The 23,344-nt window shown below is 49.5% G+C and overlaps 2 protein-coding genes across 3 annotated transcripts in view; one reads left to right on the top strand and one right to left on the bottom strand.

Annotated features, from left to right (window-relative positions):
- Positions 1 to 680: 680 nt before the first annotated feature.
- LOC102449260 (hepatic lectin-like) lies at positions 681 to 23,263 on the top strand. 2 transcript variants are annotated; one of them, XM_025180415.3, is made up of 10 exons: positions 681 to 869; positions 4,430 to 4,480; positions 6,606 to 6,734; positions 6,882 to 6,932; positions 8,738 to 8,863; positions 11,414 to 11,476; positions 12,513 to 12,602; positions 13,304 to 13,473; positions 14,475 to 14,584; positions 20,393 to 23,263. In XM_025180415.3, the coding sequence occupies exons 1-10, from the start codon at positions 749 to 751 to the stop codon at positions 20,526 to 20,528; spliced, it is 1,047 nt and encodes a 348-aa protein (XP_025036200.3). In that variant the 5' UTR covers positions 681 to 748; the 3' UTR covers positions 20,529 to 23,263. The 2 variants fall into 2 exon arrangements, with proteins under 2 accessions (XP_025036200.3, XP_014424813.3); XM_014569327.4 differs by lacking the exon at positions 11,414 to 11,476 and having other exon boundaries at positions 682 to 869; positions 20,393 to 23,261.
- LOC102449495 (A.superbus venom factor 1-like) overlaps positions 22,628 to 23,344 on the bottom strand; it is a 73,788-nt gene continuing 73,071 nt past the window's right edge. The window contains exon 40 of the mRNA XM_025180411.3: positions 22,628 to 22,769. Coding sequence (XP_025036196.3) covers positions 22,628 to 22,769 — 142 coding nt within the window. The remainder of the gene's footprint in view (positions 22,770 to 23,344) is intronic.

The raw sequence follows: 23,344 nt of genomic DNA, 5'->3' as shown, positions 1-23,344 counted from the left end.
CACCTCACTTAAAAAAACGGACATAAAAATACAAAAGCGTCCGCGCCATTCACACTGAGCAATTCCTATTTTTTACATTTTAACCAAATAAATCAATGGAATGTAAACTTCGTACTTGCATCTCAGTGGGCAGTACAGAGAGCAGCACAGACAAGGCACTGTAAGAAATTTAAGCTTATACTGACACTGTGGGGGCTTTTTATGCACCCGATTGTAAAAACCTGGGCAACCTCTCACGGAGTTTATGTACCCCCCGGAAGAGCTCTATGCACCCCCAGGGGTACATATACCCCTGCCTGAGAAACACTGCTCTTCAGTGGGCATGATAGACCCATGCAGTTCATAAGAACGGCCAGACTGGGTCAGACCCATCTCGCCCAGGGTCCTGTCGGCCGACAGTGGCCAATGCCAGGTGCCCCAGAGGGAGTGAACAGAGCAGGGAATCACCAACCGATCACCATTGCCAGGTTCGGACAAACAGAAGCTACGGACACCATAGGCCAGGGGGCCCCCACAGCACCATCCCACAGCCCTGCCCCCCACGGAGAGGCTGTGTGCATGGCACATGACAAGGCCTCTGCCTTAGCGTCTGTGCACAAGTAGGCTCTGCTGCATGGCAGGCTATTTGCATAGCCGTGTTCATCCCAGCCTTCTCACGCAGAGAAAGGAACCGAAACTGAGGGTTAGCGACTGCCCTGAGAGAGATGCCAAGAGCAAGAGAGAGCCCCAAGCAGCACAGGGTGTGTGGATGCAGCAGCAGCCCACCTATGCCCCTGATCTGCAGCCAGGCGGCATGGAACACCAGGAGCTGTACGGGAACTGGCTGTGCCCACCACCGTTCCCGGGGAAGAAACTAGTGAGACAAACAGGTAAAGACGAAGTGACCAGAAATAGGGAGGGGGGAGGGTAGGTGTGTGCAGAGGTGTGTTCTCTTGTGGCTATGTGAACTGTGCAGCCGTGTGCATTGCAGGGTGTGTGCAAAGAGCGAGTACCTGCAGCCGTGTGCGCTTTGGGGGCGGCAGTACATGTCAGCCCGTTTGTGTGTATGTGGGGGGGGGGACATTGTGTAAGTATGTGCCCGGGTGCATGCTGTTTAGTGTGTGGCCGCTTTGTGTGTAGTGCAGAAGGGTGCGGGCGCTCTTCATGGTGTGTATGTGTTCCGAAGGGACGGGGTCAGATAGGATAAGGGCAGCCAACCGCGAAAAGAACACCTCTCTCACCCAGTTGTAGCGGTGGCTGGGGAACCACACTGTGGTTCTCACTTGCATCAGGGTAGAGCTTTGTGGAAGAAAAGGACTTGGAAAATACCTGAGGAACCACAACCGACTGTGGCCGGAATTCCTCCGCCCCGACGCAGGCAGCCACACTGAGGTCACGGGGAGAAGGGTGTTCCCAGGCCCAGTTCCTGTGGAGCTACAGGTTGAGCCTCTGTGGTCCAGGACTCTCTGGTCCAGCAACATCTGTGGTCCAGGAGGACCATGGATGTTGCTGGACTAGAGAGCCCCAGCATGGGGTTGCCAAAAGCTGGGAGCTCAGAGAGTCTGGCAGCAAGAAGCTTGCAGGGTCAGGGGGCTGGGGGCAGGGAGCAAGCCAGGAGGTGAGCCCCACTGCTGGCTGGAGCCACAGAGCCCCAGCAGCTGGGACAGAGCTCTGCCAGCAGGGCTGCAGCCCCGACTTGAGCTCCACCAGCACTAGCCAGTCCAGCAGCCAGAAGGAGAGTCCTGGAACAGCCCGAGGGCTGACCTCACCATGTCCAGCAAACTCCCTCTGTTGGGACTGCTCGGGTCCCCAGGGTGCCGGACCGTCCAACTAGGAGGAAAGTTGCAGCAGCTTGCACCTGGGTAGAATTTAAAGGGGCTGTTTGTGCCACAGCAGAGAGCAAATTTGAGCCAGGTCTCAAGCTGGTGTAAATTGTCCTCTGTCCATTGACTTCAGCACAATGACACCGATTCACACCTGGCTCCTCTATCACTGGGACTTTGTCTATACTGCAGGGTTTTTGCAGAAGCTTTTTGCAGAAGAGATCTTCCACAAAAACTTCTTGCACAAAAGCACGTCCAAACCTCAACAGTGCCTCGTAAAAATGACGTGCTTTTGCACAAGAGAGTGTCCACACTGCACGGACGCTCTTTTGCTAGAAAGCTTTGATGGCCATTAACAGAATAGCCATCAGAGCACCTGTGCTTTTTCTGATGGGCTCTTTTTGCGCAGGAAACCCCTGCGAGCATCCACACATGGCTTTTTTGTGCAAGAGCGTAGTGCAAAAAGGAGTTTTTCCTGGTAGACTGGAGAGAGCTGGCAGGAGACAAGTTGCTTGATCATTGTCTTCGGTCAACCCCCTCTGGGGCACCAGGCACTGGCCACTGTCGGCAGACAGGATTCTGGGCTAGATGGACCTTTGGTCTGACCCAGTAATGGCCATTCTTATGTTCTTAATACGAGTCTACACTGCAGAATGACCCCGGGGGCAGCAAGGGTCAGGAGATGGGCGACCGGGACAGCCATAAATGCATTGGGCCAGTAGGGGGCAGGGGTGGGGAAGGGGCAGCTCTACTGTATACTTCAGAGGGTTTGTGTGTCTGTCTGTTTGTTCCCCAGTGGGAGGGCATGCACCCCTCCCCCAGCTGTGCCCGTTGCAGTGGCCATGGAGAGGCATGTCTCACCTGGCCCCAAGCCTCTGTGATGAGAGAGGGCTGGAACTGTCCTCTCTCCCCAGGGCAGCCTGCACACTGACCCCCTCCTCCCCAACCCCACCCCAGAGCAATGATTGAAATGAAAAAACCAAAACTTACCTAAGGACCCGAGCAAGGCTGAGTAAACCTTGCAGTTAGCTCATTGGTAGAAGGACCCAGCTACAGTCGGGCTTGTACCAGAGTTTGGGTAAAAAAAGAATCACGCACTGAAGTGCCAGAGTTCTAGTGATGCAACTTTTCCAGTGCAGACCAGCCCTCGGGGTCGCTCTCTTGGGCTATGTCTACACTGGCGGGTTCTTGCTCCAGAAATATGCAAATGAGGCTCAGCGTGGAATATCGCTGAGCCTCATTTGCATACGTAATGAGCCACCATATTTTGAAGAAGAGGCTCTTGTGCCAGAAGGAGTTGTCTGCCCTGCCCCTTCTTGCGCAAGAAAAGCCCTCTTGCGCAATGCCGCGACGCTGATTATTTTCAGGAATAACGGCATTGCGCAAGAGGGCTTTTCTTGCGCAAGAAGGGGCAGTGTAGACGCTCCCTCTGGCGCAAGAGCCTCTTCTTCAAAACATGGTGGCTCATTACGTATGCAAATGAGGCTCAGCGATATTCCACGCTGAGCCTCATTTGCATATTTCTGGCATAAGAACCCATGCAGATATAGCCTTGGAGTCAATGAGCCAGACCCCACTAAGCAAATGCTGATTTACACCTGCTGGGAGTCCAGGCCATCATTTTTTCTTTGATGAACTTCACCTTTTTTTCTTTTTGTCCTTTTGGGGAATAGTCTCAATTTGTGTCCTAATTGTGTGTTACCCAAACTGGTTTGCTGAGCAGATCCTCAGCCTTTCAGATCCCTTGTGAAATCCAAAAAACACAAGGCTTCATGCCCTTTCCCTGACTGGCATCTCCTTGGAGCAGGTGTCTAGTAGGAAAAGTTCGTGCTTACAAGTTCTAAGCTTCCTTACCAATGGCTGTGATGCCAGCATCGGACCCTGTGGTGGTATCCTCTAGAGCAGTGTTTCTCAACCTTTTTTAAATAAAGTATCCCTTTAACCCCCCCCCCCCACACCATTATAAGTACCCTCAGTACCTACAGTTTTCAGACACACAATTTTTTTTCTACCATTGCAACACATTTGTTTAAACAACTTAATCACAGCTGGGTGGGCAATGAAATGTTAGGGTGTAAAAAGTCCAAAGATAATAAAGCACTGTTAAACTTAAAACAAAAATTCCGTTTTCTCCAAGGGTACGTCTAGACTACAGGCTTTTGTTGACAGAAGTTTTGTCGACAGTATCTGACAAATAGCGTCGAGACTACATCTAGTTCTGTTGACAAAGCAAGCCGCTTTGTCGACATGACAGTGTAGACGCAAAGGACAGCGTAGATGCAATAACACCTTCTGTAGACAGAACTCTGTTGACAAAAGGTGTTCTTCCTCCTAGAATGACGTTTACCGCCACTGACAAAACTGCCGAGTTCTGTCGATGTTATGTCGACAGAACTTGGCGGTAGTGTAGACGCAGGTATAGTTTTGTCGACAAAAGTCCACTTTTGTCAACAAAACCCTGTAGTCTAGACACCTCCCAAATGTCAGTTGTGTTGAAGTACCCCCAGACTTCTCTTGAGTACCCCTAAGGGTACCACTGGTTGAGAAACACTGCTCGAGAAACACTGCTCTAGAGAAGTGCTTCCTTTCTCCAAACACCTACCTTTTTCTCCCTTCTTTTTTTGCAGGGATTTACCACTTACAGGGGAGACCAGTAAGTGCAAGTCACTTCAGATCTGGTGAGTCCACATTATTTCCTCCTCTTGTTCCTTGGATCTGGCTTCCTGCACCTGGGCCATGGTGCCAAATGGACCTTGATGAGATGCCAGTACTGAGAGGCCTCTATTCCCAGCTCTGCCAGTGATTTATGTGTAACCCTGAGCAACTCCCCTCCTCTCTCTCTCTGCCTCTGTCTCTCTCTCTGCCTCTGTCTCTCTCTCTCTCTCTGCTTCTCTCTCTCTGCCTCTGTCTCTCTCTCTCTCTCTCTGCCTTGGTTTCCTCATCTGTGCAATGGGTATAACCCCTTCAACCAACAGATACTTTGAGATTTGTGCAGAAAGGAACTGATTCTCCTGTCCCATGCAGCACTTTTCTTTATTAGTTTTTATTAGTAGTAAGGTAGCAACTCCCAGCTGCCCCGAGCTCAGCGTTCCATTGGGAGGGGTGTTTCACAGTCACATCACCAGAGACTGCCAACTCTTCAGGGTAGGGACAGTCTGAATTTACAAGACAGGCAAAGGCTATGATAGGACACAGGCAGGAAGTGACTGGCCAACCGTCGGTGAGTGGCAGAGCAACCAACAGTTGCTCCAGAGTCTAGACCAGTGGTTCTCAAACTTTTGGCCTTCAGCCCATCCCATTCAACACAAACCTTCCTGCGGAACAACCACCCATGATGATACAATAGGTGCAGGAGGTGGTGGGGAATCTGGCCGGGAGGTTGGGCACAGGAGCGGGCTGATAGTGGGGGTCTGGCTGGAAGGGAGGAGGTAGGAGCAAGGTGGTGGTGTGGGGACTCAGAAGGAGGGGATTATTAAGGGGGAAGGGAGTGTGGGGTCTTGGTAGGAGAGGGAGTCCATTAAGGCAATGGGAGTGTGGGATCCAGGCATGAGAGGGGTGGGGTGCTTACCTGGCTCAATGCCTAGGGTTGCCAGATGGTTTCAACAAAAATACCAGACACACTTGACATTACATCACAATCTACATGACATCTTATTTAAAAAACAATGGACATTTCTATTTTCTCATTTCTATTTTCTCAATTTGTTTCCTGAACAGAAAGCTCAAATACTGGACTGTCCGGTTCAAAACTGGACACCTGGCAACCCTATCAATGCATCTTGCTGCTTCCAGGCACCGCCCCCTGCTGCTCCCACTGGCTGTGATTCCAGCCAATGGGAGCAGCAGGGAACGCCTCCAGCTGGGGAGAGGGGGAGTGGCAGCACCCAGAGCTGCTTCCTTTCCTTGCAAGCCAGGTCTGGCCCTCAAGACTTACCCTTTCCCTCCCCGCACAGTGGGTAGCTGGCATGGGGCTGGAGCACCAGCACAGGCTCCCTGCTGTGGGGGAAGGGGTGAGCCCACCTGCAAGATGGTTGCAGACCACTAGTGGTCCCCAGACCATACTTTGGCTAGTGTCCTATGCACCAGGCCAGCCATCGCCAGCCCACGGCTCGCGAGCCGCATGTGGCTCTTCACCACCAAAAGTGCGTCTCTCGCAGTGTCCCCCCTAGCTCCCAAAGCAGCTGCTGGGACCTGGTTCCCTGTGCTCACCGGGTACTCCCTGTGCTGTGCCATCCAGCGCGGGAAAGCAAAATGACACTGGCAAGATGGCTGCTGGGATCCTGATGTGGCCAAAAAGCCAAAAGCCAAACCAGCGTTTTCATTTAAAGAGTACACTTTTTTGGGGGGGTTTTTTTGCTCAACAACTCTTTCCACTATGTCCACCACTATTTTGCCTCTTTGTACTAGGCGATGGTGGCTTTTGGCTTTGCTCAGTAAACCGAACCTATGGGACCAGCCAACAGCTCCTAGCTTCAGCAGTTTCTCCAGATTCGCCCCGGGACAAGGGAGAAGAGAATGAGGCTCCTGAAGAAAGGAGCCTCATCCCCTTCACCCTTCCAGGGGCGGAGAGGGCGGGGGGGAGATCTCACTGCAGGTGCCCCAGAGTTCCACAGCTACGGAGAAGCTCAGGGCTCTTCACAGACCGCTCTCAGATGCAAGGGGTCTGCTCTGACCTAAGTATTAGTAGTGCATTGGGCAGGAGCCTCCGCCGATGTAGCTTGAAGCGATGCCATTTGCACGGCCTGGGGATTTGGCCCAAATGGCCAATGGCTGCCCCGGGATTAATTCTTCTCATCTGTGCAGACTCCCCAGATAGCTTTGACAATGAGGAGGACTATGACGACGTCTCCATGTCTGAGGTGGGAGAGCAGATGCTGCAAAGGCACCCGGCTCATGCACAGAACACAGATGCCACAAGCCCGGGAGGCACAGGTAGAACCTGCATCTTCTCTTCGCTTGCTGGCTGGGTCAGTCCGTGGGGATGAGTGGAGTTTGGGCCCACAGCCACACGTGGAGCCACACTTCCGGCTGCGACCCGGTCTGGAGAAGCCTGCATCTTACTTTCCTTCCTGTTTTCAGGGGTTTACGTGCTTGCCGGGAAACCAGCGTCGCTGAGTCCCCCAAGGACAGGTGAGTCGGACTCCTGCAGTCTCCTTTCCCTGGGACCCTGCTGCCTGTGGTGCTCGGGGTAACTGGATTCAGCTGAGCCGTGGAGTACCCATCAGATGGGAATGACTTTTTAATAGCATTAGCAGAGTCCCTAGTGGCTCCATAGATTAGGTCTGGTGCCCTAGGCCATATCTAAACTAGGAAACGATTCTGAAATTAGTAAATGTTACTTAACTCCCACTTTAACAAAATTGAACTAGCATGTCCACACTATGGGGAAGCCTCGAAATTAGTCCGAGGCTGGCTCCCTTAATGTGGACGCACTACCTTGGACTTAGAGCCCCAGAAACCACTGGGGAGTAATTAGTGCGGCTTAGACTGGGGAGCTGTTATTTTGAAATAGCAGCACCCAGCGTGTCCACATGACCGCTCTTTTGGAATTAGCTTTACTCCTGATTAAAAACAGGAGTACAGATCTGGAATTCTGCAGCTGTTATTTTCAATTAACGGGCTTGGTCGTGTAGATGCTCCGCTTATACATTCGACCGGGTAGAGGGCTGTTATTTCAAAATAAAATCCAAGTGCAGACCAGGGCCCAGAGCATGAAATCCTCATATCCAGGTGCCACAGCCCTGCCTAGAGCCGATTGGACGCAATGCCGGAGAAGTGAGAGGCCCTCTGTTCTCTTCCCCAACCTCTCAAGGGGCGCCTACCCTAGGGATGTAATAGTGTAGTTGATTAACCGATAAACCAATAAGCAAAAGCTTATAGGTTAATGCTATAAGCTACACGCATTTCCTTTGCCCCCTTTCCTTGCCAGTACATTTTTCAGCAGCCTGGCTCAGTCCTGGCTCATGCTGGATCCAGGACCTACTCCCGCTGCAGCTCTTCATTGAAAGTGCATTAGAGCCAGGTGGGCAGGCAGCCCAGCTCAATTCTAGCTCGTGTTGGGAGCTCAGACTCCGCCCTAGACAGGGGCTGCTGCCACCCTGCGCTGCTGCCTCTTTCTCAGAAGCAGCAGCACAGGGTGACAGGCAGCTGGTCCGGGAGGGGACCTGACTCCCCGCACTGCTGCCTCTGATATAGTGGCTGCCAGCCCCGCCCCCGGGGACTATAGAATAGTCGACTAATGGATAAAATTTAATGAGATTACTAGACTATTCAATTAACTGATATTTAACATGCCTCGTCTACACTGCACTCTTAGCTCAAAATAAGCTACACAATTGCGTAGCTTATTTCGAGTGAATTTTGAAATGGCTTATTTTGTAATTAGCACCAAATTTTGAAATAAACTGCTATTCCGAAACATCTCTTAATCCTCATGGAACAAGGTTTACCGGGACGTCAGAATAGCGGGCCTATTATTTTGAAAGACATTTCAAAATAATGGGCATGCTACCAAGACGCGGAATAGCTATTTTCTAGACGTACCCTCAGTCTCCTGCTCTAGCCATGAGAATCCAATCCCTATTCAGAGCTGGGGGAGAGAATCAAGGAGCCCAGATTCCTAGCTCTAGCCTCTAGGCACCGCTGCCCTCTGAGAGGCGAGTAAAGACTGCAAGAGTCCGGGATTCTGGGCCCCACCGTGCTCTGACCACTAGACTGCACCACGTCCCCTTACTCATTTAAGAGAGAGCCATCACTGTTTTCAGTGCAACTCAACATGATTTTGAAAAAGTTGGAATAACCACAGAGTCATCCCTTAAGGTCAAGAGCGTGGGGAAAGCGCTGACTGGGGCAAACGATTCTCGGGTGCTTCCTGCTAGAAAGTGCTGAGCATCCAGGGAGTTGCTGTCAGATCTAATCATTGCTGCTCTCCACAGCGGACCCCCTTCCTGACTCCAACCACGGAAAGGGCCACAGAGCCAAGTCCATCATGACCCTCTACGTCCTGATGGGGATTTGCTTTGCAATGTGGGCCGTCCTCCTCTCAGTGGCAGTGGTGAAGTGTAAGTCTCCACACAAGTTGGTACTGACACCTGGGAAGAGTGCTGCGGGCAGGGGGGAAGAGAGGGATAAGGGAGCTACTGGTGGTATTCTTGGCTCTGAAATAGACTGTGCTAGGAGAAGCATGCCACAGGGGCGGAAGTAGGGAGAGAGAACCACAGAAAAGCAATTCCCAGAAAACTTGCATTGCTCCCCTGCCCGTCCGATTTCAGTTGCACTGGAGCAAAGCACCCCTGACACAAACAGCTCTATTAAGCGCGCGCGCGCGCGCACACACACACAAACACACACACACACACAGAGTGCAGGGCCACTCATGACAAACAACCCCCAATCTCCACAGTAATCTCGGTAACACTGGTGCAAGCGCACCATGCTCTGTGTCTCGAAGCCGTCGCACTAGTGCAAATCAAGAGTAACTTCGGCAACGTCACACCGCTGTCAGCCTCATTTCCTGTCACCCAGAGCCCTGTCCTGACTCGCTGTTACTTTACACTCACCTTGCACGCGGGTAAATAGCCGTACGAGGGTCAGGCCGGCAGGGGATCAAGCTCCGTCCATACAAGTGACACCGGGGTACCACTGACTGCTGAATGGGCTCGCACGATGATTGAACACGGAGGATGGGATGAGTAGGGAGGGTTACGAGCAGCTCAGACAGATGCCTGCTCCAGTGGTGTCAAGTCCTCTCCTAGGGAAAAGTTAGTGTCATGTTCCCCCCTGTGTTCTTATCAGTGTTACTAGTTTACTTGATCAGTCACTGGAAGATCTACCCGGCGTTGCTCAGGTCCTTAACTCAAATGAGTTTTGTTTTTCTTAATTTTAATCATTGCTCTGGGGTGGGGCTGGGGAGGAGGAGCTCAGTTTGCAGGCTGCCCTGGGGAGAGGGGACTGCCCCAGCCCTCTTTCACTGCAGCAGCTCGGGGCCAGGAGGGAAGCGCCTGTCCATGGTTGCTGCAGTGGGCACAGCCAGGGGAGGGGTGCATGTCCCACAACTGGGGGACAGACAGACACACAAACAGTCACACAAATAGACAAACTATGAAATATATAGTGTGTGCATATAGATATAGATATATATAGAGAGAGAAACTCTATGAAATATAAATAAATATGTAAATAAATAAATCTCCTTTTCTCCACCCCTGCTCTCCTGCTGGCCCAATGGGGTTATAGTTATCCCTGTCTCCATCTCTGGCCCCTTGCTGCCCCCAGGTGGTCATTCTATAGTCCCAGGAGGTCTCTCCTACCAGACCTCTTCCCTTTCCATTTTGTGAGAAATAATCAAATTCTAAGCACATACAAGTGTTTTGGCGCAATCAAACCCTGACCCGGCATTAAGCTATGACAAGAGGAAGCTGCCTACCAAATATGGTGGCATTAGATCTTACCAGTTAGGAGGAGTTTTTGACCAAACAGACTCACAGACAGACACACATATAGGGTGTGTCTAGACTACATGCCTCTGTCGACGGAGGCATGTAGATTAGACAGCTCGGCAGAGGGAAATGAAGCGGCGATTTAAATAATTGCGGCTTCATTTAAATGACTGTCCTGCTCTGCCCATCAGCAGAGCGGGTCAGTCTAGACGTTCCCCTGTCAACAGAAAACCCTTTTGTTAACCACCCTGTTATGCCTCGTTTCATTTCCCTCTGCCGATCTGTCTGATCTACATCGACAGAGGCATGTAGTTTAGACATACCCATACAGGCAAATACACAAACTCTCTCAAACAGAGTATTATTACAATCTAATTATTATTTGCACAAAGCCAGTGAACCCAGGTGAGCAGCAGGTGGGACTGAACCTGGGACTTTAAGGGCAATGCCATGAGCCTTTACAGCATGCACTAAGAGCCTCTTGCAAAGGCTGTAGAGCAGACTTTTCACTCCCTGCTCAGTGCCTCTGGGTTACACTTGTATTACAGTCATGCCTGGAGAACCAGTTGTGCAAGACACTGTATGGGAATGTAGGGAAAGGCAGTTTTTGCCCCTTCAGTCACAATGGATGAGGGTATATCTACACAGTAGAAAATTACCCCAGAGCCCATGGCAGCAGTCTCAGAGCAGGATCAGTTGACTTCAGCGATCGAGGGTCTGAGGTCTGAAACTGTCTGCACTAGAGATGGTTTTTTTTGCTGTGTAGACATACACTAAGAACAGCAAAGGGTGGGACGGTTGCCTGGCAATGCAGTTGAGTCCCATCCCAGCCATCCCACACTAAGGGATCAGACATGGGGCTTGTTCCAATGGTGTAAACCAGAATAACTCCCCTGGGCCAGATACACATCCGGCATAAATCAGCATACCCCTGAGGCATAAGCCAACTTATCACTCGTGGGTTGAAACTTCCCTTGGAGATAGGTGATTGCTGGCGTATATCCCCCCCCCCCCCCCCCGACGTAGCGGGTGGAGGCCACTCCTAGAGCCAAGACACTAGATTAGATAAGAGTCCTGATTTGACTCAGACTGGCCATTCCTCGCTAGCTGAGCATCTGGCCTATTTATCTGAGCGTGAATGGACAAGCCGTGTTCTTTCGTTTCCTTTTTTAGACTCGGAGATGTCAGAGGAGTTAAAAGGGTTAAACTATAACTACTCGGAGATGCTAACGAATGGTAGGTTCTGGGACTCTAGCCCACACGGAGCAGGTATTTCTGGGGATGAGTGGAAAGTTCTGGGCTTGAATTAGGCAGGGGGAGGAGGGGACGGGGCCACTCTGGCAGTGCCAGCCTTTTCAGGACTCCATCTTCAGCCCCACCCCGAGGCATCTCGAAGCTCTTTGCAAATAACACAAAAAAAAAGCTGAACAAGCCACCCCCCGGATCTGATTTTCCTTTCCCTGGCACCAGGGAAAGAACCATTGGCGTCAGTATTTCTATTTCAATGCTTCTCTTTACACCAGAAGAGCTCTGATTCAGCTCTCACATCTGGAACACCACTGGCGCCAGAGGAACGAGTCCAGGTGACAAGTGGTTTAAGTGAGAGCTGAATCAGATCCACGGAGTTGAATGGAGTTACTCCTGACTTACACTGGATAGGATGAGAGAAGAGTCAGGTGGAGAAACAGAGACTCGAGAAGCAGAGGACTTGATTAAGGTCACACCAAGCAACTGGGCAGTCAGAGCATCCTCGGTTGATCCATGTCAGTAAATGCAGTTGACAGCAATGGAGGCGTATTGCTATTATTCTTGATCTGTATTGTGTTAGCATCTCTACTGTGCTAGGCACCGTGCAAACATATAAAAATCATGCTCCCTGCCCCACAGACCTTACACTCAAAGACAAGAAACAGTAAATAAATGGCAGGAGCACAAACTCCCAAGGAAGGAACGAAGGAGCTGGCCCTTCACAAGGAAGGCTGCCTTTCATAAGAACTTACGTCTAGTTTCTCGGCTTCAAATGGAGCTGAAAGTGAAATTCAATTATTCCTTGCATTACACCATTACACTCCCTTTGTGTGCAGGCACATGAAAAAAGACAGCCCGTGCCTGCACCATCTAAGTAGGCAACACGGATGCAGGGAGAGAAGGAAAAGAGACTTGCTCAAAGTCACAGGCAGCGCTAGGAACAGAACCCAGCTGTCTAGCGCAGCATCTGCTAGACCGTCCTGCCTATGCCCTATTGCTTCATGTGAGGCTTTGTATTTTTCAGTGCTGCAAGCCCTGGCCGATGCTCGAACAGAGCGAGAAGAAATCCAGAGCAACATGAACAAAAGCTATAAGGAACTGTGGGACATCGCAGGTGAGAGACCACCGGGCCCATTTTCATCTTTGGTGTTTTCACATGGTCTGATCATGGTGCCAGTGAAAAATGTGTCAGCAGTTCTACCCCCGGCAGCGTTACAAGGGGCAGGGGAATGAAGGTCAGTTTCTGCTCTTGGTGACCCAGTGTGAATGATTCGGCCAAAGAGTATTAAGTTGCTTAGGCTGTGTCTACACTGCAGAGTTTTTGCGCAAAACCTACTGTTTTTGCACAAAAATGTGCGGAGCGTCCACATTACAAGCGCATTCTTGCACAAGAAAAAGTACAATAGATTGTCAGAAGAGAGGGCTTTTTGCACAAGAGTTATTCTTCTTTCTATGAGGAATAAGCCTTTTTGCGCAAGAGTTTTTGCTCAAAAAGGCATGTGTGGATGGGCAACAGGGATGTTTTGTGCAAGAAACCCCTATCGCTAAAATGGCCATCACAGCTTTCTTGTGCAAGAGAGCATCCACAATGCCATGTGCTTTTGTGCAAGAGTGTCCATGGCAGGATTTTAAGCCAAAATCCCAACCATAAGAGATTTACAGGTCAAAATGGCTCATGGGAACAAACTGCAATTTCTAAAAAAACATGCCACACGGGCCCAGGGAGCCACCCCACTACATAAGCAAAAAGCTGCTTTCTGCGTGAGCCAGAGGTTCGGATGGTAATGCAGGGCCGTGCTGAATTCTGCCTTACAGAGTCCATCTGCAGTGCTCTGCCAGAGCCTTTACGCTGTCACGCAGGCTGGAAGAAGTTTGAGAAAGCCTGCTATTTCTTTTCAAACATGACAGGAGATTGGACATGGGCAAAGCAGTTCTGTGTTGATCAAAAGTCTCACCTGGTTTCCGTTAACACTGATGAGGAACAGGTAAGCCCTCCCCTTTGCTTGCTGTAGCGCCATTCAGAACGGACCGGGTAAGGCTGAGGGATCAAATTCTGCTGTCAGCTCGCGCCGTGCCGATGGAGAGTAACGCCAGTGAATTTGGAGGGATTTCACAAGTTTGCCGAGCCTGATCATCCTCCCTGAGGGATGTGACTGCTCCGGCTGCAATGACGCTACCCGGCTGGGAGAAACAGGATCAAGCAGAGGGTGGGAGTCTGAGACTTTCCTCCCAAATGTGGGTTGAGCTCTGAGCAGATCCTGAGATGTGGAATCTGCAGAGCTCTACTGAAGACAATGGCGCTTTGTGAATTTCCATCAGCCAGGGATCTGGGCCGAAAGACTTCAGCAGAACTACCCCAGCCGAGTCTGTGCTGCTGTGATAGTCCTGAGGGGATGGTTATAGCAGGAGAATGTTGGCCAGAGATGTGGGGGGACTTGGGTCCAGGCCTCCCCAGGAGGGATGGGACTAAGGGCGGCCAGACCTTAGCATTGCCTGGACCATGCTGTGCCTGCCCCGTCAGCCCTCAGCACCTCCCAGACAGCACCGTGCAGGGTGCAGTGGTGAGCTGGGCCCTGGGGCACCTCCCACCTTTACCCACCGTCAGCGGCCCTGCCCAATCCTACTGGGAACTCCCAAACTCATCTCCCCTACGGCAGAGACTTTTGGTCACTAGACACCAGGTTGATGTACAAGTGAAAGGCCGATGGTGGCCCATCTCGGTGGCTGCACTGGAAATGTACAGACTGACCACTCAGCTTGGCCTTCCTGCTGTTAAATCCTTTTCCATTCCAAAAGACAGGACTATGCAGCACTTTAAAGACTAACAAGATGGTTTATTAGGTGATGAGCTTTTGTGGGCCAGACCCACGAAAGCTCATCACCTAATGAACCATCTTGTTAGTCTTTAAAGTGCTGCATAGTCCTGTCTTTTGTTTCAGCAAGTCCAGACTAACACGGCTGCATCTCTGTTACTTTTCCATTCCAGGCTTTCTTGAAAGAACATAGTGAGAGTGACAAGACGTACTGGCTGGGGCTGAGCGATGCAATGGAGGAAGGGAGGTGGCAGTGGGTAGACCAGAGCGCATATTCTACCAGGTAAGGCCCTTCTCATGCAAAGCCCTTCTCAGAAAACTAGCCGGGCACTCAAGGATCCTGTTTTGTCTCCTGAAAGGGGCCTGAGTGGGCTCGGCTCAGAACAGGCACTGACTCTGGGCAGCAGGAAAGCTGAACTGGGCTGGAATCTTAGCATGGCTGGTGGGTATATCTTCCCTGGCTCTTAGTGCTCAACTGCTCCCTCTTCCTATCCCTATTCTGACCGTTCCTGAAGGTTCCCACGACAGGCTGTTGCAGCTTGCGGACGGGTGACCCTTCCCCAGAAGTGGACCTGTTAAGAGTGAAAAGCCAGACCTGTTAGCATCACACTGAACCTGGAAAAGAGCCATTCAGCAGTAATAAAACTATGTAACAGGCACCTACCCACCCTGAACTTACTGGCTGTGTCTAGACTGGGAAGTTTTTCCGCAAAATCCCCTGATTTTACAGAAAAACTTGCCAGCTGTCTACACTGGTCGCTTGAATTTCCGGACGATATCATGTAAAATCATCAGTGCTTTTCCGGAAAATCTATGCTGCTCCTGTTCGGGCAAAAGTCTTTTTCAGAGAGACTTTTGCGCAAAAGGGCCAGTGTAGACAGCATAGTACTGTTTTCCGCAAAAAGCCCCGCTCGCGAAAATGGCAATCGGGGCTTTTTTGCGGAAAAGCGCGTCTAGATTGGCCATGGATGCTTTTCTGCAAAAAGTGCTTTTGCGGAAAAGCATCCTGCCAATCTAGACGTGCTTTTCCGAAAATGCTTTTAACAGAAAACTTTTCCGTTAAAAGCATTTCCGGAAAATCATGCCAGTGTAGATGTAGCCAGTGAGAAAAACAGCTGTGCATTACTGTGTTACAGAAGCTTAGTTTAAAATTTGCTTTACATATTTCATTAGTTTCTTGCTGAAGATTATAAAAATCACATCTCTAGAAAAACCCTGGCATAGATTTTTAGATGCACAATCTGAGTATTTAGCATTAGCCTGAAATGCTTGGCTCGTCAGACATGCAGATGTTTCATAAAATCTTCAAAAGACCCCCCCTTATCCAAAATTCACATTTTAATTATTATAGTACAGAAACTGGCTTCCAAAGTCTTCCTGTCCTTTGTATCCAACCCTACTATCCTTTCACCCTTGGGGTTGAAGAGAGCCCTTAAGGGGACAGCATTCCTTTTTTCCCAAATTGCTGGACAAATGAGTTCCCCCTTTTATTTCTGACTATTTGATGAACTAGCTTTAAGATAAACCTCCATCAAAATCAGTACCTTACTAAGATATAGAATTCCAGCTCCCCCTCCCCCTACCATGCAGCTGTGGAAGGCTTTGGCCTCCAGAGCATTCCCCCCCACCGTGTGGCAGGTCCCAGCACCCCACCAGAGCAAGCCCTGGCCACCTGTCACACAGCCCCAGCTGACTGCCAGAGCTGGCCCTGGCCACTGGAATGGGTGCCCCCCCCCCCCCGCCACGAGGCCTAAGCTGGCTTGGCCTGGAGCAGCCGCTTGCATGTAAGTGAGAGCTGCTGTACAGCTCTGCAAAGGAGCTGGGCGGGCGGGGAATTTTTTGTGCACAGATGCGCATCTTACACGGAACTATGGTCCTGGACCAAAGAAGTTCAACCCATCGTACCATGCTGCAAAAGGCTTTCCCCACATCATGCCAAGTAAATCTATTAGGGTACATCTACACTAGCCCCCTAGTTCGACCTAGTTATTCCGGGCTAGTCAGTTTCCAAAATGGCGACCACCCGGGAACATGCTAATGATGCATGGGATATTTAAATCCTGCGCTTCATTTGCAATTTCAGTCGCCCTCATTAGCCTCCCTAGTTTGAATTAGGGGGCTACTATAGACGTACCCCTAGTCTGTAAGGTGCCACAGGACTCCTCGTTGTTTCTGCAGATACAGACTTACACAGCTTCCCCTCTGAGACTTGCTCCATGGTGATATCCAACTGTGACTACAGCAGCTTGAATCATCTGTTTTCTGAGCGCTGCCCATTTTTCTTCAGGTCCATTCTCTCTGTGCTACTCCCCCAAGGGTTTGATGTCCCTACGACCTGGTCTATACTAGGCGTTTAGACCAAATTTAGCCGCATAAGATCGATTTTCTAAATGACGTGTCCACACTACCAAGCCTGTTCTGTCAACCTTAAGGGCCGGTGAAGTCAATGTCAGGTACTCCTATTTCATAAGGAGTTTCCTGACCTTGCCTGGTCAAATTTACAGTAGCGTAGCTGCAGCTCTGGTGAAAGTCGAGGTTCTTGGCCTCCAGTTGGCATCCCACAGTGCCCCACTTGGACCACTCTGGCCAGAACTTGCACCTCTATTGCTTTCTAGATGAACAGGAAACACCCCAGGGAAGTTTGAATTTCATTTCCCAGGGGTTCAGCTGTGAGACCGTTGATGTTTGAAAGACAGTTCTCACATGCCCGTTAACCAACTCTGAAGGTCAGCATCCAACTTGTGGGGGCCCTGACTTCCACCGGGAACTTTCCTGAAGCTTGGTGAGTCAGCACTGCTCTTTCGACTGACATGGCAGCCTGTCGAGATATTTTAGTAAGGCCAGGTGTTTTATCTGTCAGGGATGGTGTAGACGGAGCTTGGTCCTGCCTTGAGGGCGGGGGGCTGGACTCGATGACCTCTCGAGGTCCCTTCCAGTCCTATTATTCTATGATTCTATGATTGATTCTATCTTGGGTTCAACCCTCCCCATTTGACCCAGGCTTGGGACTGGCAGCACCAGCGTGCACCAGGCGGGGTTTCATTATTGTGATTTGTTGTTATTCTCTCTATTGGTAGATGGACTTGTCTTCTTGGGAAATGAACTGGGGCTTAGCATAAGTGGGAGCATCTCTGGATTTGCACCTGTTTTCAGCAGTCCAGACTCTAGTCCCAGGGATTCATGTGACACAGGCTGCCAAAGCGCCATCAAATGGAGACATCTCCTGGTTGTTTAATCAACTGGAATGGACTCACCTAGTAATTTAAACCTGGGACCCTCCAGTGCTCAGAGCAATGCCTTGGAATAGCTCTTGCGAGGGAGTAAGAACATAAGAACGGCCAGACTGGGTCAGACCAAAGGTCCATCTAGCCCAATATCCTGTCTGTCGACAGTGGCCAGTGTCAGATGCCCCAGAGACAGTGAAAAGAACAGGGAATCATGATGTGATCCCTCCATGCCATACATTCCCAGCCTCTAACAAACAGAGGCTAGGGACACCATTGATGGTTAATAGCCATTGATAGACCTAACCTCCATGAATTTATCTAGCCCTTTTTTAAACCCTGTTAAAGTCCTGGTCTTCACAACATCCTCTGGCAAGGAGTTCCACAGGTTAACTGTGGAAGAGTTGCCACTCTTGCCAACCTTCCTCTCCTACAGCTCCTTCTCAGTAAATAGGGGTACCATGAAGCCCTACCTGAGCACCTCCTTGTGACACAGCAAGGTCCTGCAGGCACATTTCCCTCAGTTCCCTCTACTAGGGTCAGAAATAAATCACTCACTTCCAGAATCTTTAAACAAGATTTTCCTTCCCCTGACATCTAATTTATTTACTGCACACACAGAGGTCTTTGGATTTTCCTTTTTAACCAAGAAACACTGATAAAACACCCCTTATATAAAAAGAAATTGGTGGTTATTTAATAAACACTGGAAAAGATTGCTTGTATATAAGGGCTTGTTGGCACAGAGCAGTAATTTGGATAACAGGAGGTGTGCTGGGGTGGTTGATTTCTAAGGCATACGAATGTGCTGGGCATTAATTTGTCCATGTAATCCTGCTGATGTGGCCTAAAGGCACCCAAACACACTTTGGGAACAATGCTATTCGGAAGCGTGCTTCGGGAACGTTACTGAGAGATCCTAGAATCCTAGGGCTGAAAGAGACCTCAGGAGTCATCGGGTCCAGCCCCCTGATCAAGGCAGGACCAATCCCAACTAAACCATCCCAGCCAGGGCTTTGCAAGCTGGGATTTAAAAACATCTAGGGATGGAGATTCCACCCGCTCCCTACGGAACCCATCCCAGAGCTTCACCCCCCTCCTAGCAAAATAGTTTTTCCTAATATCCAACCTAGACCTCCCCCATGGTAACCTGAACTAGCCCCACTGAAACCTGCAAGATGACTTAAGTCTTAGGGTATTTACATATTACAAATTACAGTACACAGAAACGGAAAGACGCAAAAAACCTCAATGTGTGTCACTCAGATAGTGCTAAAAATAAATCTCCAGCACTTAAATTAGGAAACCACACAAACCAGAAGCCCTATTAATACAGATGCCTTCCAAATCGCTCACCCTTCGGAGGAGGGGTCTTTCCAGACCTCACTCTTGAGGTGGGGGATTTTGGTCCTCCAGGCCAATTGAGTCTCACCTCAGATGCAGGGGTTTTTCTAGCCCTCCTTGCTTGGGCCAAGAGGATTTCCTGTATGTTGGGTGCGCTTATGTCATGTCAGGCCGGCTGTGACTTTAAACCAGCTTCTCCTCCACCTGGTGCTTTTTCACATTAGTTCCTTTGCTCCCTGGTGTGGGAGAGCATCGCAGACAACAACCTTCCACTGCCTGCAGGGTCTGCCTAGTGTGAGGGAAAAACAGGAGGAATATATGCAGCCCTCTGTCCCACCGCTGGTTCTGGTTGGTTAGGAGAGTGAGGAGCCTTGCCCTCTACCCCCACAAGACTTCTGGTCCTGGCCTCTTAAAGGAATATCCCTCTTAAAACAAGGGATAAGGGATCTTCCGGAAAAGGCTTTATTTTCCGAAAGAGCCGCGTCTAGACTGGCGCTTTTTTCCGGCAAAGCTCCGAGCTGAAAAAAAGCGGCAGCCATTTTTATGCTAATGAAGTGGGGGAGATTTAAATCCCCGCTTCATTAGCAATTGCGATACGTCTAATTTGCATCCCTTTTACGAAAAAGGGATGCAATCTAGACGTAGCCGAAGAGGACAGGATGTACAGGTGACAGGACTCACTGGGGTAAGAAGAGACTCACTCCTGTAGTGGCACCTTCTCAGGCTATGTTTACACTGCAGTTTTTTTTCTGGAAGAAGATATGCAAATGAAGCACTCATTAGCATATCTCATGCTCTCATTTGCATGGCAAAACCGCTTCCACAAAAAGGATCAGAAGAGGATATGCAAATGAGAGCTAGTGAGCACTTAATTTGCATATCCTCTTCCGATCCTTTTTGCGGAAGAGGTTTTGCCATTAAAAAGCCCTGTGTAGATGTGGCCATTTGTCGGAAAAAAAATTGTCGGGGAAAAAAAAATCTTTCGCACATGATCCTGTAAACCTCAATTTTTTGAGGAATAAGGGATCCTGTGCAAAAGGTTTTTTTTTCCGACAAATCGTCCCGTCAACACAGGGCTGTTTAACAGGAAAAAAACCAGCCTCTTCCATAAAAAGACTCAGAAGAGGATATGCAAATGAGAGCACGAGATATGCAAATGAGTGCATCATTTGCATATCTCCTGCTAAAAAAACCTTGCAGTGTAGACGTAGCCTCAGAGTCAGCTTCTGGTCTCCATGAGACAGTCATGCCCATTTGGCTTACTCTGGATTTACACTGTTACCAGAAAATGGAGGGATTGGGAGATATCTGTCTCTGCAGTGGCAGGAGCTCTATTTAATAAAGGGGTTGAGATCTACAAAATCCCTGCTTAGAGGCTACGGCTATTGGCATTGCCCAGAGAGGAATGAGCTTCTCCATTACTCCTCATGGGGATTAGCTCTGGCGCCTGAAGAACACCTTTGAAATGCTAACTCCGTCTAACTACATCTGCCGGCTTTATGTTGCTTTGTTTTTCTTGGTAGCTTCTGGTACATAGAGGGCCCAGACTCCAAGAGGGAGGAAGAAGACTGTGCCAGCATGAGGCCTTCTGGGATGTGGGATGATTCCAACTGCTCCCAGCCTAATTACTGGATCTGTGAAAAGAAATGGATCTGCTGACCCACTTCTCCAGCGTGCTCTGGCTGTGGATCGAGCCGAAGTCCCATTCCTTCTTCTGCAGCTGCTCAGTGGCAGATGAGCACTCACTTCAGCTCCCCCCAAGAGCTGGCTTGCAGGTGCCATTTCTCCAGTTTTGATAGCGCTCGCCTGATTCCTGCATGTTAGTGAGGGATTATAGGTTCTGGAGTCCAATTGATCTTGAAAAATCAGCCCCGCTTACCTCCAGTGCCGAATCATTATGAGCAAGATCTACCCAGCGCTGCTTGTGTCCTTAACTCAAATACGTTTTCTTTTTTTTCCTTTAAATCGTTATCCCAGTGTGGGGCTGAGGAGGAGGGGGTCAATATACTGGCTGCCTCATGGAGCGAGGACAGCCCCAGTCCTTTCTTGCTGCAGCAGCTTGGGGCCAGGTGAGAAGCACCTCTCCATGGCTGCTACCACTGCAGTGGGCACAGCCAGGGGCGGGGTGGCATGTCCCCTGGCTGGAGGACAGACAGACACACAAACACACACATTGTCTGAAATATATAGTAGAGAGCGGTCCCTTTCTCCATCCCTGCTCCCAGCTAGCCCAGTGCAGTTATGGCTGTCCTGGTCCCCATCTCTGGCCCCTTGCTGCCTCCCTGTGGTCATTCTGTAGCATAACAGTCCATCCTGCCAGATGCTCCCTTTCCATTTTATGAAAAACACTCAAACTCCAGACACATCCCATTGCCTTGGCACAACCAAACTATTACCTTGCTTTAAGATATGACCAAGAGGAAGTGGCGGTCCTAGCACTTATAATTTAGGAGGGGTTCTTGAACAAATGGACTCACAGATGGATGGCTAGACAGATAGACACACATTTCTAAAGTATACAGTACGATTCCTGTGATTGATATAAACGAATGTGGCAAGCATGGGTTTGTTGAGGCTTGATATGCGTGAATTGACTAAAGGATTCTGGGAGCAGGATTCCTTTTCCATAAGACAGATGGTATGGAAATGTACTGAGTGCGCTGAAATGCACGTATAGTTCAACACAGCACTTAGGTCCATGATGCTGTAAGACATCAGGGTAGCCAACATCCTGCTATGAGGCTTTTGTATGACTTTTGAACCAGTGAGCCTCAGAGTAACCAAGACCTTGCTTTGGGGACATTTGATAGACCAAGCGCTTGAAGAGAAGCGAAGAGAAGAGAAGAGACTCCGTCTAGGAGTTGAAGCTATATCTGCTTTGTTTGGCATTCAGGATACTGTGTAAGGTCAACATAGTTACTGAATGTTTAAGCTTAGGGAGCTGCCGGGCATTGAGGGGAGTATTATATAACCTTTTCCTGCATGTGTGATTCTCTCTAAAATAAACAGCTGTACATTGAGCAAACTAAACCAAGTTTTCACTGATATGGTAATGATCTGCTCAGCTGTGGGCCATTAAAAGATGTGTGTCAACACTGCCCAAGCTGTACCCACACTCTGGCTAAAATGATCAGCAGCTGAAACGTAATTGTATTGACATGTAAGTGTTCACCACTGGGGTTCAGAATCAACAGCCATGTAAAACAAACAAGGAAAGTTCATTTCTCTTGGAAGTATGAGGCCCAATTCTTTCACCTGTGTCTGTTTTAAACCATGGCAACAACTGATTTAAATTTAGTTATTTCTGCAACAATAGTATGTACCGAACTCTCAGAAATGTTACTGTCCATAGACTACTGGTAATTTTTAAACTTAACACTCTTCTCTCAAAAAATATGATTGTGTTGACAAGAATCTGTAAGGGGATGCACCCACTTCACTCACACCATGTATTTGCACCCACTTCACTCACAAATGCAACCTTAACTCTGCATTTCCTGGTTTTCAGACGTTTGATTTTTGCTCAACTCGGCATTCTTCAAGGGGACAACGTAGAGCAAGCAACTGTTACTATGTGTTAATGTAAATGTTTGTCACTGAATACGAGTAGAAAAACAATAAGAAAGCAAAGAGGGAGGCCCCAAATGGGGCAGAGGATATTTCAGAGTGCCTGCAATCTCATGACTGCCGCACCAAGTGTTATGCTTTAGCTCAGCTCAAATCATCCTGCTCAGGTAGTACAATGGCCATTTCCATGTTTACGCTGGGCAGCCGAATACCATGATGGTGTGGGAGAACTCCACAAATTCTATGCACAGGTTCTTGAAATCTGCCTGTTGGCATTTGCTCTCACTTGGCAGCTTCTCCATCCAAGTGTCTTTGCCAATGACATAGAAGATGCTGGAAAGGAGAAGGAGAAGGTTTGTGCTTCACTCCATACTTGCTGATCTGCAATCTGTCTGCTGAGTTCTCTAAGGAGGGGCAGGCCTGGAGCACAGAGCCTGCACCTGACTTGTACGGAATCAGAACAGGTTCCATCCAGGGTCATCTCTAATTCGAGACACAGCTAGCAGTGATCCACATTCTACTGGGTCAGTTAGGATGGACCATTGCTAAGAGATCCTGCCCTTATTCTTCTCTTGCTCCCTGACTGCTCAGTTCCAATGAGACACCAAGGCTGTGTCTACACTGGGCCACTTATTCCAGAAAATCAGCCACTTTTCCAGAATAAGCTGTGAGCTGTCTACACTGGCCCTTGAATTTCCGGAAAAGCAACGACGCTCTACTGTACAAAATCAGCCGCTATTCCGGAAAAACTATTCTGCTCCCGCTCGGGCATAAGTCCTTATTCCGGAACACTGTTCCGGAAAAGGGCCAGTGTAGACAGCCCAGTAGTCTTTTCCGGAAAAAAACCCCGATCGCAAAAATGGCGATTGGGGCTCTTTCCCGGAAAAGCGCGTCTACATTGGTCACAG

This window comes from Pelodiscus sinensis, chromosome 31, assembly GCF_052426305.1.
Source record: "Pelodiscus sinensis isolate ZL-2025 chromosome 31, ASM5242630v1, whole genome shotgun sequence".
In the NCBI taxonomy this organism is placed as follows: Eukaryota; Metazoa; Chordata; order Testudines; family Trionychidae; genus Pelodiscus; species Pelodiscus sinensis.
Note: the sequence above shows the minus strand (reverse complement) of the source record. Positions and strands in the feature narration are given on the sequence as shown.